Genomic DNA, 13,718 nt, shown 5'->3' with positions numbered 1-13,718 from the left:
ATAAAATCTCATCATTGATGTCAACACTGGGCATAGTGGGGGCACAAGTTATCGTTAGCTCAGTAAACTGTAACTGGTCAATTTCAGTGTTTTGTTTTAATTTAAATTGTTACGATTTAACTGACAATTTCACCCAACTACAACGTCACTATCACCTTTGTTTTTTCAGTGAATGTCTAGACAGACTGCTAGCTAGCTAGCTGGCTAGCTAGCTAGATAGATATATAGAGACAGATAGCAAAGTAATCCAAGTAAACTCTCTCAGAATTAGCTGCAAAGAGAACAAATTTTATTTCCATGGCATCCCACGAGGCATTTTGGCCTCTGGCAGCCTGTGATCAATGCTGCTGGAGGGAGAAACACGTCATGGGGTGCTGTGGAAATAAAGTTCATACTTATTGCAACTGATCCTGAGAGAGCATTTACTTGGATTGCTTTGTTTTAAAGATTTGCGGGTGTGCCCTTCAGCATCACACTTTATTCTGACTGGTTTAGGCGTGGCAAAGAAGTGTTTGTCTGAATGATATATATAAGTATATAAGCAAAGATTATACTGACATTATAGTTAGGTGAAAATGGCAGTTAAAACATACCATTTTAAAGGAACAAAACCACTAAAATTCCCCAGCTATAGATATCACAACTATAACTCATTCCCTAAGGTGACTATGACTCGCAACCAAGCCATGCACAGATTTCTCATCAATGATTTCATGGCAAATGTTGCAGTGATATTATCAACAATGTCATACAACATGTCATGAGTGATGTGATATGTGAGGTAATTAGCAGTGCATGGCGAGGGCACAAATAATAGTCCTCCCTCCTTTTTTAAATTGGTTTGGCCCTGGGGGATGGAATCCCCGGGGCCTTATAAGGCTCAGTAAGGTGGGCCGCGTGGTACCCCTCCCCTTTTTTATATTTGGGTCCGGGGGATGGAGTCCCCAGGGCCTAATAGGGCTCAGGGGGGAGGACTGCACACCCACCTCCTCTTAGATATTGGCCATAGGGATGGGGTACCAGGGGCCCACGAAAGCTTGGCCCTGTTGCCAACTCCCTTATGTGCACAGCTGAAGACCGAGCGCAGTGTGGAGTTGACTGCCTATGGGGATTTGATGCAGTGCCTGGCTGCATGCCAGGACCTGCGCCCAACACTCCACCATGCATGGCCGAAGGGGATGTTGGCTTTACATTTTTTCTTTCAAACATATTTTATTGGCATTTGTATTTTAAGATATTTGCACACATATATAACTCAGTTATTTACTTTACATTTCTTAATCATCACTAAGGCATTTCCACATATATTCTAGCCTGATAACACATTTTAATATTGACCATTGTTGTGCGGGTTTACCTTCACCCTCCCTGAATCATGACTACCAGTCAGTGGGGTTCACTTTATCCATCTTTTCCCTGTACAATGCCTATCGCTACTGGTGAGTGGCTTCCCGCCGCAGACCCGGGTTCGGTAATGCCCTCATCGATTCCAGCTCCTTATTACAATACATAAACAATTAACAAAATTTCGTGCAGAGGGGGGTCGTGGAGCACCCGACTCGGAGTTATTAGTTACATTAAGCTTTAAATGTCATATAGTGCATGTCTCCCAGGGGTGGTCTTCCTTCTCTTTCTAATCCCCATCGGGGCGCATAGACGCTTCTCAACCAGAGGTCTGTATTTTCCTTTTAAGTGTTTATCTGCACATGTCAGTCCCTGTTGAAAGTTGGCCGTCTATTATGATAAAACTTGGGTCACCCACTGTCACTCCCAGTCTCCTCTCCTGTATCCTGGTCTTGTCCTGGATTCTCCCAGACCGCCAGAGCCTCCTTCCAAAGGTCTGCTATAGGCTGCTTCCGGATGCCTCTCGATTCCTCCCAGCTGAGGGCTCTACCCTCCGCTCCAGCCCAACTAATGATGTCTCGATTCCAGCTGGTTACCTGTGGCCCAGAAGAGGACTTCCACTCTAGGGCTATCCTTCGCTTGGCCAGTCCCAAGGTCAAATCAATTAATCTTTTCCCACCTTCTGTTTAGTTGGTCGTGGAAAAAGTCCTAGTAAGGAGGTCTCCATCATGGGTACTTGTTCCCTCCCCAGCGCTTCCTTGATCTTGGCTAGAAGCCCCCCCCAATATGTATGGATAATGCCGCAGCTCCAAGTCATGTATACAAAGCCCGCGTCCGCATGCTTACACCTCGGGCAGTTTCTCACTTCACCATACATGACATTGAGTCTGTGAGGAGTCATGTAGACCTTGAGTATGTAATTGAACTGTTTGTATTTGAGTCTAGTGTTCCGTGAGATCTTCTTGGGGGACCGAAGGATTGTACTCCATTCTGCATCAGTAAGCTCTCTATCTGCCGCCCTCTCCCACCTCTCCCGGAGCTCCCTCAGCAGAGCAATGGACGGGGAGACCAAGGCTTCATGATGCCACTTCACTTGGTATAGAAAAACCACAGGAGTTTTACCCATAGACCAAACTGAGATCTGGGTGAGTACAGTATAAAAGCAACAATATCTCAGCAGGATATAATGTAATTACTTAAATCTGTATGTACAAGACATTACAGTTTAGCGAACAAAAGAGAGGAGACTTCAAATAGTTCAATCCATGCGCCCGTAGGCGTCATATATTATACGAAGATCAGTAAATATACAGAACAGTTGTAACAGCACTGTAGGGTATAAATAGCCAGGCAACCCTAGTGATATGTGTACAAAGTGCTCGTGACAGTGAAGTAACGGCGCAAGTGACAACGTGAAAGATACCACAGCAGAAGGCGCAAAAGAATATACAGTATTTACAGATTAAAAGGTTCAAACATCAACTTATTCAATGGTACAGTTCGTGATTTCGGTTATGTTAATGAACCAGGGGTCAGAGTACGCCTAGGGAGTTCGAGCTGGTGGGCAATGGTCGACGGCGTTTCGATCCTCTCAAATTAGGATCATCCTCAGGACCTGGGTTGCCTATTTGTGGAGTGCTCTGAAGCGCATTGAATAATGCGCTGGTGTAGGAGATGAAGCAACGTTGATGAAAAGGCAGGCGGTGGAATGAAGAGCAATTATTGGAAGGAGTCCATCGCGCAGTAGCTGTAGAATGGAGTTCGGGGAGAAACCGAGGACGTGCGGTTGGTAGTCACTCGAGGTTAGCTGTGAATTCCGGGAAGAGAAAAACGAGGACGTGCGGTTTGTTCGTCACTCGAGGGGCGGTGGAGCCGGCCCAGTCGATGAGCCAGGGGCATCAGATGATTTCAGGGGTCAGGAATAAATCCGCAGTATCGGACAAGTCACAGTCGTGTACTAGTACACGACTGTGACTTGTCCCGGAATTCACAGCTAACCTCGAGTGACTACCAACCGCACGTCCTCGGTTTCTCCCCGAACTCCATTCTACAGCGACTGCGCGATGGACTCCTTCCAATAATTGCTCTTCATTCCACCGCCTGCCTTTTCATCAACGTTGCTTCATCTCCTACACCAGCGCTTTATTCAATGCGCTTCAGAGCACTCCACAAATAGGCAACCCAGGTCCTGAGGATGATCCTAATTTGAGAGGATCGAAACGCCGTCGACCATTGCCCACCAGCTCGAACTCCCTAGGCGTACTCTGACCCCTGGTTCATTAACATAACCGAAATCACGAACTGTACCATTGAATAAGTTGATGTTTGAACCTTTTAATCTGTAAATACTGTATATTCTTTTGCGCCTTCTGCTGTGGTATCTTTCACGTTGTCACTTGCGCCGTTACTTCACTGTCACGAGCACTTTGTACACATATCACTAGGGTTGCCTGGCTATTTATACCCTACAGTGCTGTTACAACTGTTCTGTATATTTACTGATCTTCGTATAATATATGACGCCTACGGGCGCATGGATTGAACTTCACTTGGTGCCATCGTGGTACCCAAGGTGATCAGCGCATGTAGCACCGGATGGGTCACCGGCTCCTCACTACCCACGTCCCACAACTGTCCAAAAGTGCGGACAAAAGTCTCATAATGTAGGAACTGGCCCGGGGAGAGACCACAGCTGTCCATCAGGACAACGTACGGGACTTGGGAGCCATACTGATAACATTCGCCCACAGTGTCCAGACCGACCTCCGTCCATGGTGTCAATCTCCATGAGGAAGCCCAACTAATGACAGTGTGGTGGTGTACCATGGGGACCCCCCCTGTCTGCGCACGCAGCACTTCCAGGTTTGCAGATCTGTGAGTTGCAACGCCGACCGATAGGGGGTGGCAAACGTCGGTCTCAGTAACTTTGCTAGCAGTGCTTTAGGTTTGTCATTTGGTTCCATCAACCAGGTTCCCTCCACGTTCACGCCCTCCAGCCACTGTGCTAGCCATTGCAGCTGGGCAGCCAGCATATACAGCTCAAAATCTGGCACTCCCAGACCACCTTCTGTCATGGGACGCTGTAACGTGCTCAGGGATACTCTTCGTCGACCATCCCCCCCATATCAGGTCCTGCACTAAGGAGCTCACATGTCTGAATCACCCTTTAGAACTCCTTTCAAGGCAAGAGTTCAAACAGATCAGGTTTAACTCCTCTGCAACTGTTTGCAATAGCCAGTCTCTTAACACAACAAAGTAAATGGAATTACTGAGCAGGATGATTCCAAATAACAACAAAAAAATATTATGACGCTCTAGAAACAAAGCTTTCACAAACCACACCCTTCATTAATTCTTTTTGAACATAGATATTCAATCAATCAATCAATCAATCAATTGAGGGTTTGTAAAGTGCGCTACTCACCAGTGAGTGTCTCAAGGCACTAGGGGTGGGCAGCTCTGGATCATTCGAAGAGGTCTTGAGGTCCTTCCTGAAGATGTGCAGGTTGGGGGATCGTCTGAGGTTGGCCGGTAGTTCGTTCCAGGTTTTGGCTGCGAGGTAGGAAACGGCCCTTCCTCCTGTTCTGCTTCTGCGGAGTGTCTCTGCTAGGGCGAGGTCTGCCGATCGGAAAGTTCTTTTGGGTGCATTGAAACTGACTATTGTTGAGGTATTTGGGTCCGATGTTGTGGAGGGATTTGTAGGTGTGGGTGAGAAGCTTGTAGGTTATTCTCTTCTCGACTGGGAGCCAGTGTAGGTCTCGAAGGTGTTGCGTCATGTGTTCGTGTCGTGGGGTCCCGAGGACGAGACTGGCCGCTGCATTCTGGATGGCTTGGAGCTAGTGTAGCAGGGTCCTGTTGATGCGGGCGTAGATGGCATCCCCGTAGTCCAGTCTGCTGGTTATGAGTGCGTGGGTTACGTTTTTTCTGTGTTCAGGGGGAATCCATTTGAAGGTCTTTCGGAGGATGCAGAGGCAGTTGAAGCTGGACGGCGTTGATCTGGCGTGTCATGGTGAGGGAGGAGTCACAAAAATGAAAAGCAGAGTGAGGTTCCCACTAGTATAAGTTATTGACAGACCTGTTGCAGGGGGTTCCAAGGCATACTCATAGTATGCAGGTGCTGCCAACACAAAGCCAATGAAAAATAAAGGTGGCAACACCTGCTGTCAAACACTAGCTCTGTGTGCAAAACAGCCAAGAAAAAACAAAAAATCAAAAATTCTAAAAACCCAAGCATTTTTCTAATCAATTGGATGTCTCAAAATATGCAAATAAGTCCCATATCCTTTACAATCTTGATTGTATTTCCTTAAGAAAATAGAAGTCTATGAAACCACTGGGTTTATGCCTGTTTTTACGGGCCGGGGTGCGGCAATTTTACATCAGTGAGACCAAAAGAAACTTGAGTTCTCTCCAGGTGTTATCATTTTGTTGCCCAATGTGCACAAAGAGTTTTGACAATCGGTGACCTCAACCTTGTTTTTTATCTGCGTTATTTGATGAGTGCATTTCAGTAAGAATAAATACTGAAAGAAAACAAGGTGACTTCAAACAGCACTTTTGTGGTAGAGCTGAAGCAGATTCTAGCCAAATAAACAAACATGATAACTCCATCTGGTTCTTAGAAAAAACGTAAAGAGTGAAAGAAGAGCCATGTAGATGAGAACTGAGAACAAACAAACTGGGGAAAGAGTGAAACTGTGATTCAAGGAGCATATTAATGATCTGCCATATACACACTCAAACATATTGTAACTTGAAATACCTGATGGCCATAAAAGAATGGGAACATTGCCTTTAGTAAATTTCTTGTCGGCAATGCTTCATCAGATGGGTCTATACTGAGGTCAGGATTCCTGCATGCCCAAGACTGCCAAGAAAGATTTCTCCTTAATCTTCACCTTCTCAAGCAGTGGTAATAATGTTGCAGGGTGGCAGAGATACCAACAGAGTGAGGCAATACTGAACGCAAAGCTGCAGAAGCACCAGTAAACATATGAACAGTAGACGCATGTGATGGCTCGGGAAGAACGATGATTGGCATTTGATAGACCCTGGGAGCAAAGGAGCAACGATCAGGAAGTCAAGTGCAAGAAGAATATGGGAGTCTTGCTGTAGATATTGAGAATGTGGGACAGTTACCACAAACAATGTACAGGACGTGACAGTAGCATTCCTGTATAAATCGTATTGACCTACTTTTAGGATCTACGGAGGTTGCAATTTCTGACATTGATGGTACTTCATTTAGGACCCTCAAAGACTAATAGCAGGGCTATGACGCTACTCATTTTGGACCGATGCATTGCACAGTCAGGATTTTGAATATACACCAGCTGGAGCCCACAGTCTTGCTCAATTTTCATAATGTCCTTTATTTTAGCCCATCTAGAACATCTCTCAATTTAAGACATCATTCCTTCTATTTAGGACTTAAAACTTGATGTATTTAAATACCAGACTACATTTATTCTCAGTTGCTCTGTACCAGTCGGCCGTGTTTTTATTTATTTTGCTTCAACTACAAACTGCTAATCCTCCTTTTCTTTAATTAATCCAGTTTTCTTACTTAAACAAAATTTCAATTGACTATCGCATAGAACAATTATAGGGCAATTTTAATAACCGGATTTTCATAATTCCATCTCCAATGGCAATGAATTCTAACAAAGCTCAACACAAGAAAAATTAGAATTGAATATTTGTCTCTTAATTGTCATACCTAAGAAGAAAGATGGACTCATTCGATTCTCCATCAAGTGCGCTTTTAGGACGTAATTCAGCAGGATTTTCTAGTAAAAAAAAGAAAAGTTAGCAGAGCATTTAATGCCTTCAATGTCACACCAATAAAATGGAAATACTGCAAAATTAGCTTAACACATCAGAGCCAGCATACCCAGCTTAAATCCTTTGTTAAATTGCTGATTGTTGTCAGGTCCAGTTGGCGTAGATTCGGACACCTGATCTGACTGGTCCTTCTGGTCTTTAGTTGTAACTGATAAACTGTTTTCATGACTGTTTAAACAAAAAAACACAAATAAATCAGTAAACACTTTTCTAAATCCAACTTTAATATATTATGCTTTAATTCAGTTTTCGTATAAATTTGAGTTTTACAACATATGCAAATAGGTTTTCACCTTCTACGGAGTGACAGAAGGCCAGTGAGTCTACTTTCACCTACATTTATACCTTCATTCCATAGCATACTGAGCAACACATCAGAAAACATATGCAAAAAATAGTTATTAACTTCAGTATATATAAACAAGTAATGGCAAATTCAATGGGTCTGGCCATGGCAAGTTGGTGTAACTGTTTTTTTTATTGCAAGCATGCACCACAAAAAGAAAAAGGGAAGAAAAGAAAACATGCTACCTCCTAAGTCTTCCATATGCTTGTTAAGACAAGAATAAATCACCAACTAAAAAACTATTAAAATATCCAGCAGCTACAAAATTACAATATCAAAAATATGTTACAACAACTACTTTATAGTTGAAGTCTTTTTTTTTTTTTTTACACATACGCCTTCCTCTAACCAAAGGCTAGTGAGTGTAAGGTCAAAAATAGTAAAGATAGAGGAAGCCAGCACAGTAAGAAATATACCTTAAACTTTTAAGGTTCAACCAGCGGGATCGCACCCTCCCTGTTCCCAGACAATCTACATATATTGTTGTAACGCCTACCCTTCATTGATCACAGTCCTGATAATAGTTGTTCGTGCTGGTACCAACCACAGCAACATGTGTATGCTTGGTGTTCAGTCGGTACCACCCTAGGACTTAGGATGTTGATCCAGAGTCATCTGCAGAATTTTCAAATATGGTGAGCTAGAAAGTTCTAAAAATTCTAGCTAAAAATGATATACAAGGGCTCCACACTTTTTCGAAGTGGTCTGGCTTATGATCCAGTGCCGAGGTCTATCTAACGCTAAGGAGCTTGTAAATATCAGATAGTAGATGTTAGCTGTCCCTCTTACTTAAGACCCATTTTCAAAAGGGGTAAACGGCCAACTAAAGTACAGCATAATTGATGCCCGAGTAACCCACTGCCTAATACGCCAATATCTCAGTCTTACTTTTGCCGGGACCCGAAGTCTGCCTTAATCTGTTCAAAGGACTGTATCCCCGCTGCACTTCTCTGTTCTTTTACAATTAGCATTCTGCAATTGGAACCAATCCTCCACAGACACCAAAGGTGTAAAGTCAGGTTACCTATGATAAGGGTCAGTGGTTAATGGGATGAAGTAGACTCCCTTTGAGTCCTAAGCCTGTACCATCAATCTAGTGACCGTCGAGGAGTAGAGCCACCAGAGCCTATGACTTTTGTTCAACCTTGGCACCTTCATATGTGGATCTCAGCAGTGTGTTATCAGTGAAGCAAGCAGTGCTTTTCAAATTCGCTTTTGTTCCATTCCACAATAGTATTCTAAGACAGCACTTTGTGAGATTGAGCATTCCCATCCAACCACCTCCTGCAGCAAATAAACGAGTTTCCTTACTAAACAGGCTTTCTGCCCTGCCAGATCAAACTCTCTATCAGTTTCTGCATCCTATCCATAGTCTTCGGGCAGGGGTTGCACTGGGAGAGTTTGTAACACAAATAATTTTGGGCAGAAGCGTCATCTTAATTACTGTGATTCTGCCCAGCCAGGATAGGCCTGAAATGTGCCATGATTGGAAGGCCACTAATTCGGAACACTTGGGGGTTGCCATTTTGTCTAGAAAGAGCCACATTTTAAATCCCGGTACTGAATATGTGGCTTTGCCCAGACCGGTAGAAAAATACATTGTGGTGCATCCTGTGTGTCTTTTGGGTGTAGATATATTTACTATCTGGGTTTTCTAGAGGTTAATTTTGAAGCTTGATACTTGCTCAAAGAGGGATGGTGTTGAGCGCAGTGGATCTTACAATGTCACATGCACATCATAGGCATATAGAGAAACATTGTTTTTCTGTCTGCCAATTGAGATCCCCGCAATCTCAGGGTTGGCCCTGATTTTTTCAGCAAGGGGTCCAAGTAAAGCACATATGAAGGAGGAAACAGAGACCCTGTCTCGTGGCCCAGCTCAGCTGGAAACGGTAATAGAGAACGCAATTTATTATTACCCTAGCTAAGATCTGCGAGTAGCGTCTTAGGATCCAAGTTCTGTATTTAGGGCTCAGTCCTAGTCTGTTAAGACACTTTCCAAGGCCCAATGTATGCAATTAAACCCTTTCTCAGTGTCTATTGATAAGAGAAGGGGCATTTTTCTGGTGCAAGTGATATTGTCCAGCATGTGAATGATTTGTTTTGCGTTTTTGCAAGAGCCTCTCTCAGGTAAGTATCCAAACTGATCAGGACCTATTAGTCTCTGCATAAAACGGTTAAGACAATGCATTAGGATGCCTTGTGAGGATTTTAGCATCAACACTGTGGAGATGATGCGTGATGTCACCACTGAATTGTAAGGGCATGGAAAGACTGGGGCTAGAGTAGGGCAGAAGGTTTTTATAAAACACCACTGAGTAGGTATTGGCACATAGGATCTTAGAGGGCTGATGCTTAACAATCCAGGACATCACTTCCTCAAAGGTAAAATCATTTTTGAGAGACTCCTGCTTGAGTCTGGGTCAGTGATGGTGTTGTGGAGGAAACAAGTAGGGCTCTGTAGCAGACTTAGCAATAGCGGCATTGTTACGGGATTGTTCCAGAAACATGGGCCTCGCAAGATTCAAACAATGATTTTGGCATAACCTCACCTACGAGCTACAAGGTCCTACATCAGTCCAGGGATGGCAAAAGAGGGGGCGGGGTAGCCATAATCTTCAAGGACTAATGGGACTTTTTTACTATGCACTTAGATAAATTGGAGGGTGCCGAGATCCTAGGTTTCTCCTAGAGAGAGCAAAAGGGCAGTTTGCTTTCTGGAATTTTATGTGGTAAACGGGCACGGTGGTATCTTTTGCACAAACCTTCTCCGAGTATATTTCAAATGGGTACTCTCACACTCCCAACATTTTTAGTTTGGGAGATTTTAATATGTGGGCTGAGAATGAGACAAAAACATTTGATTATAGTAACTTGTGTCCGAGCCCACTCATCAGGGGCACATACAGTGGATCTCATTTTTGCATCGAAGGATTTAATTTCCAAGGCAGATATCACCCTACTAAGTTGGTCAGACCATGCACAAGTGACCTTCTATATTAAGTGGGCAAAGTATATAGCCTCTGATCGGGGATTTTAAAAAATACACGCATAGAGCATGGTCTAAACTGACCGACTTAGAGGAAAGGATTACATTTTATCTGGTAGTATGTTTTTATGCCAAGAGTACAATCGAAGATAATTATAATGTTCTACATGAGAGGAGTATAGAGACCTTAGCTAAAACAATACCTCTTAGAGAGGTTAAGACTTGCATAAAACGTTCCTCACCTTGGTATACAGAAACAATAAAACAGGCTAAAGTAGCCTGTAAACAGTTGGAGAGTAAACAGCTTATGTCTTATTCAGCTGAGGATAAACAACAACAAAAAAGGCCTTACATGGATATAAAAAGTGTGTGCTCAAGTTTAAAGATAAATATTATCCCAAAGCTATGCTAGAAGTGACAAATACCACAAAAAGATATTTGACATTGCCCATAAGCCATCTGACCCAGAGTGCACTAAGCAGGCTGTCAAGCCCTCTCAAGCTCTTTGTGATAATTTATCAAATTTATTTTAACAATGAGATCAAGAACATCATTCTAGATATAAAGCCTCAAAGACCAGTGTCCCGTCTTTTACTGGAGGAGGATGTTACTTTGGATGATATTGCTGTCATTTGTACTAGTAAATTGGATTCCTTTGAATCGATAAAAGAGGAAGTTCTTGGGGCAACAGCAAAGTTTCTTTTCATCTGGATCTTTATTAGAACTATTACCATCTATAGTTTGTAAATTGCTAGTGGATGGTGTGTATCCATCATTATTAAAGATCTGCAAATCATTCATTAGAAACGAGTGAAGTTCCATGCACCTGGAAAAGAGCGCTAATAATCCTTTTGTTAAAAAACAGCTTACAGCAAAACTGTTAGTTCTTAGTAAGTATAGGCCAATACCTCAGTTACCTTTCCCTGTAAAACCTTTTTAATGATATGTCAGTAGAGGAGGCACAATCTGGCTTCAGGCCTGCTCATGGTACTGAATCCGGTTTAGTTCTGGTCCTGGATGAGCTGCAGAAGGTAGTAGTTAGGGGTAAAACGGCAGCCTTGGTGTTACTTGGTCTATAAGCCGTATTTGGCATGGTTAACCTTAAGATTCTAATGTCCAGATTAAGAAAGATCGGGTTTGGTGGGCAAATAGTTGAGTGAATTAAATCCCATTTAACAGATAGAACTCTTCAATATTGCTCCCTTCTTTGCATTCCATGTTCAAAGCAATAGAATATGGAGTGCTCCAGGGCTCAGCTCTAAGCCCAGTTCTTTTAAAGATATATCTGTGCCATCTTGCGGCCCTTATTCATTCCCATGATATCAACTTTATTAATTATGCAGACGATATACAGCTGATCCTTTCCTTGGGCAACTCTAGGCCAGAGATGCTGGACTTGTTTCATAAATGCCTGAGGAGTGTCACAAACCGGCTAAGCAGCAACTCCTTTAAGTTTAACGAAGATAAAACTGAAATTCTCTGCTGATCAACTGGCAAACCATCGGCCATCCTTTCCTCCATTTTCTTGCCTTGTGCAAACAGTGACAGTTTGGAAGTATCAGCTGTGGTCTTTAATTTAGGGGTCTATTTTGATAATCTATCTTTGGAGGCCCATGTCAACAAGACAGCGACAATATGCTTTGCTCTGTATCGCAATCTAATGAAAATTCTATTTTTCTACCACCATCTGCAGGGGCAGAGGTAGTATAGTGCACAATCCTAAGTAGATTTGATTTTTGTAAAGCCTTTTTGTTAGGATGCACCAGAATTCCTGATCAGAAGACTATCAAGTACAAGCAGCAGTTGCTAAGCTGGTGATGAATATACCTAGGTATGTTTCATCTACTAGAGCTCTGGCAGTGCTCCACTGGCTTCCAGTGAAGGAATGGCGTGTGTTCAAATCACTTACTTTCCACCTCTGCTCCCATCACCTGCGGGGTTCCACAGGGATCTGCCCTGTCACCCCTACTCTTTAATATTTACCTGCAGCCATTAATCGCACTCCTGAATAGGATGGACTGCCTAGTATACAACTACGCCGATGATACCCAGATAATCATCCGGCTGGATGATGGCCCGGGAGCGTCCACCAGGTTACAGGACATACTCAAAGCCACGGTTAACTGGATGTCCGAGAACTCCTTAAAAATCAACCCGGATAAGACGGAAGTGTTGCCCATTTCCATCTCGGGCAACCCCTGGAGCGAGAAATTTTGGCCTGTGGAGCTGGGTGTGCCACCGAAACCGGCGACTGCAGTCAAAAGTCTGGGCCTATATGTGGATGACTAACTATCCATGAAAAAACAAGTCACTACGGTAGTGGGTACTTGTATAGGCCTGATACGACAATTAAGGAAGATCTCTGCATTACTCTCATTCTCTACTTTGAGACACGTGGTCTCAGCCACAATCCTGGCTAGGCTGGACTACGGGAACTCCCTGTATATAGGTTTACCCCAGCGGTTGCTGGATAAACTACAGGGGGTTATGAATGATGCAGCCAGGTTGATCTATAAGAAACCCAGGACTGCCCACTCTTCCCCCCTGATGCAGGAGCTACATTGGCTCCCGATTCGGCAGAGGGTTGTATTTAAAGGATTGTGCATCGTACACAAGGCGCTGTATGGTAAAGCACCAAGATATTTGAAATCCCGCCTACTCCCATATATACCGGGCAGGACTTTGCGCTCGTCGGACGCTACCCTCTTGTCCCAATCCCGTTTCAAACTGGCCACGGTGGGGGGACGTGCTTTCTCCAACACACTCCCAGCTTTGTGGAACAAACTGGCCCCAGAACTTAGGAAGGAATGCAATTTGCTATCCTTCAGGAAAAAGTTAAAAACTGTACTTTTTAAGCAAGCATGGAGCAGACCCTAGGCGCATTGCTGGGATCAAGTGAATGCCATACCTCACTACGTAATCTGGACAAACAGCGCTTAGAGACCCCGGTGGTTATAACGTGCTATATAAGTTAAATAAATAAATAAATAAATAAATAAATAAATATGTATTGTCTTCAGAGCAATTCACAAAAAGGGTCCCATCTTCCTACAAAGGAAATGTAAATGCTACATACCCCTGGGAGATCTTGGCTCCTTAACCACAAACCTTTAATGTATTCCTAAATTTCAGTAGGTTAGACAGGGCAGCCGCACGTTCTCAGTTAGGGCTGCTCAACTCTGGAATAGTCTTCAA

At 43.5% G+C, this 13,718-nt stretch overlaps 1 protein-coding gene across 3 annotated transcripts in view; it reads right to left on the bottom strand.

Annotated features, from left to right (window-relative positions):
- ULK4 (unc-51 like kinase 4) overlaps positions 1-13,718 on the bottom strand; it is a 1,725,799-nt gene that overhangs the window by 1,399,983 nt on the left and 312,098 nt on the right. For all 3 annotated transcript variants that reach the window (XM_085631567.1, XM_085631566.1, XM_085631568.1), the window contains 2 exons: positions 7,238-7,356; positions 7,064-7,133 (listed from right to left, as the gene is read on the bottom strand). In XM_085631567.1, coding sequence (XP_085487693.1) covers positions 7,064-7,133; positions 7,238-7,356 — 189 coding nt within the window. The remainder of the gene's footprint in view (positions 1-7,063; positions 7,134-7,237; positions 7,357-13,718) is intronic.

The sequence above is a fragment of the Triturus cristatus genome, chromosome 10, assembly GCF_964204655.1.
Source record: "Triturus cristatus chromosome 10, aTriCri1.1, whole genome shotgun sequence".
Taxonomy (NCBI): domain Eukaryota; kingdom Metazoa; phylum Chordata; class Amphibia; order Caudata; family Salamandridae; genus Triturus; species Triturus cristatus.
The sequence above is the reverse complement of the archived record's forward strand: the minus strand, read 5'-3'. Positions and strand labels throughout refer to the sequence as shown.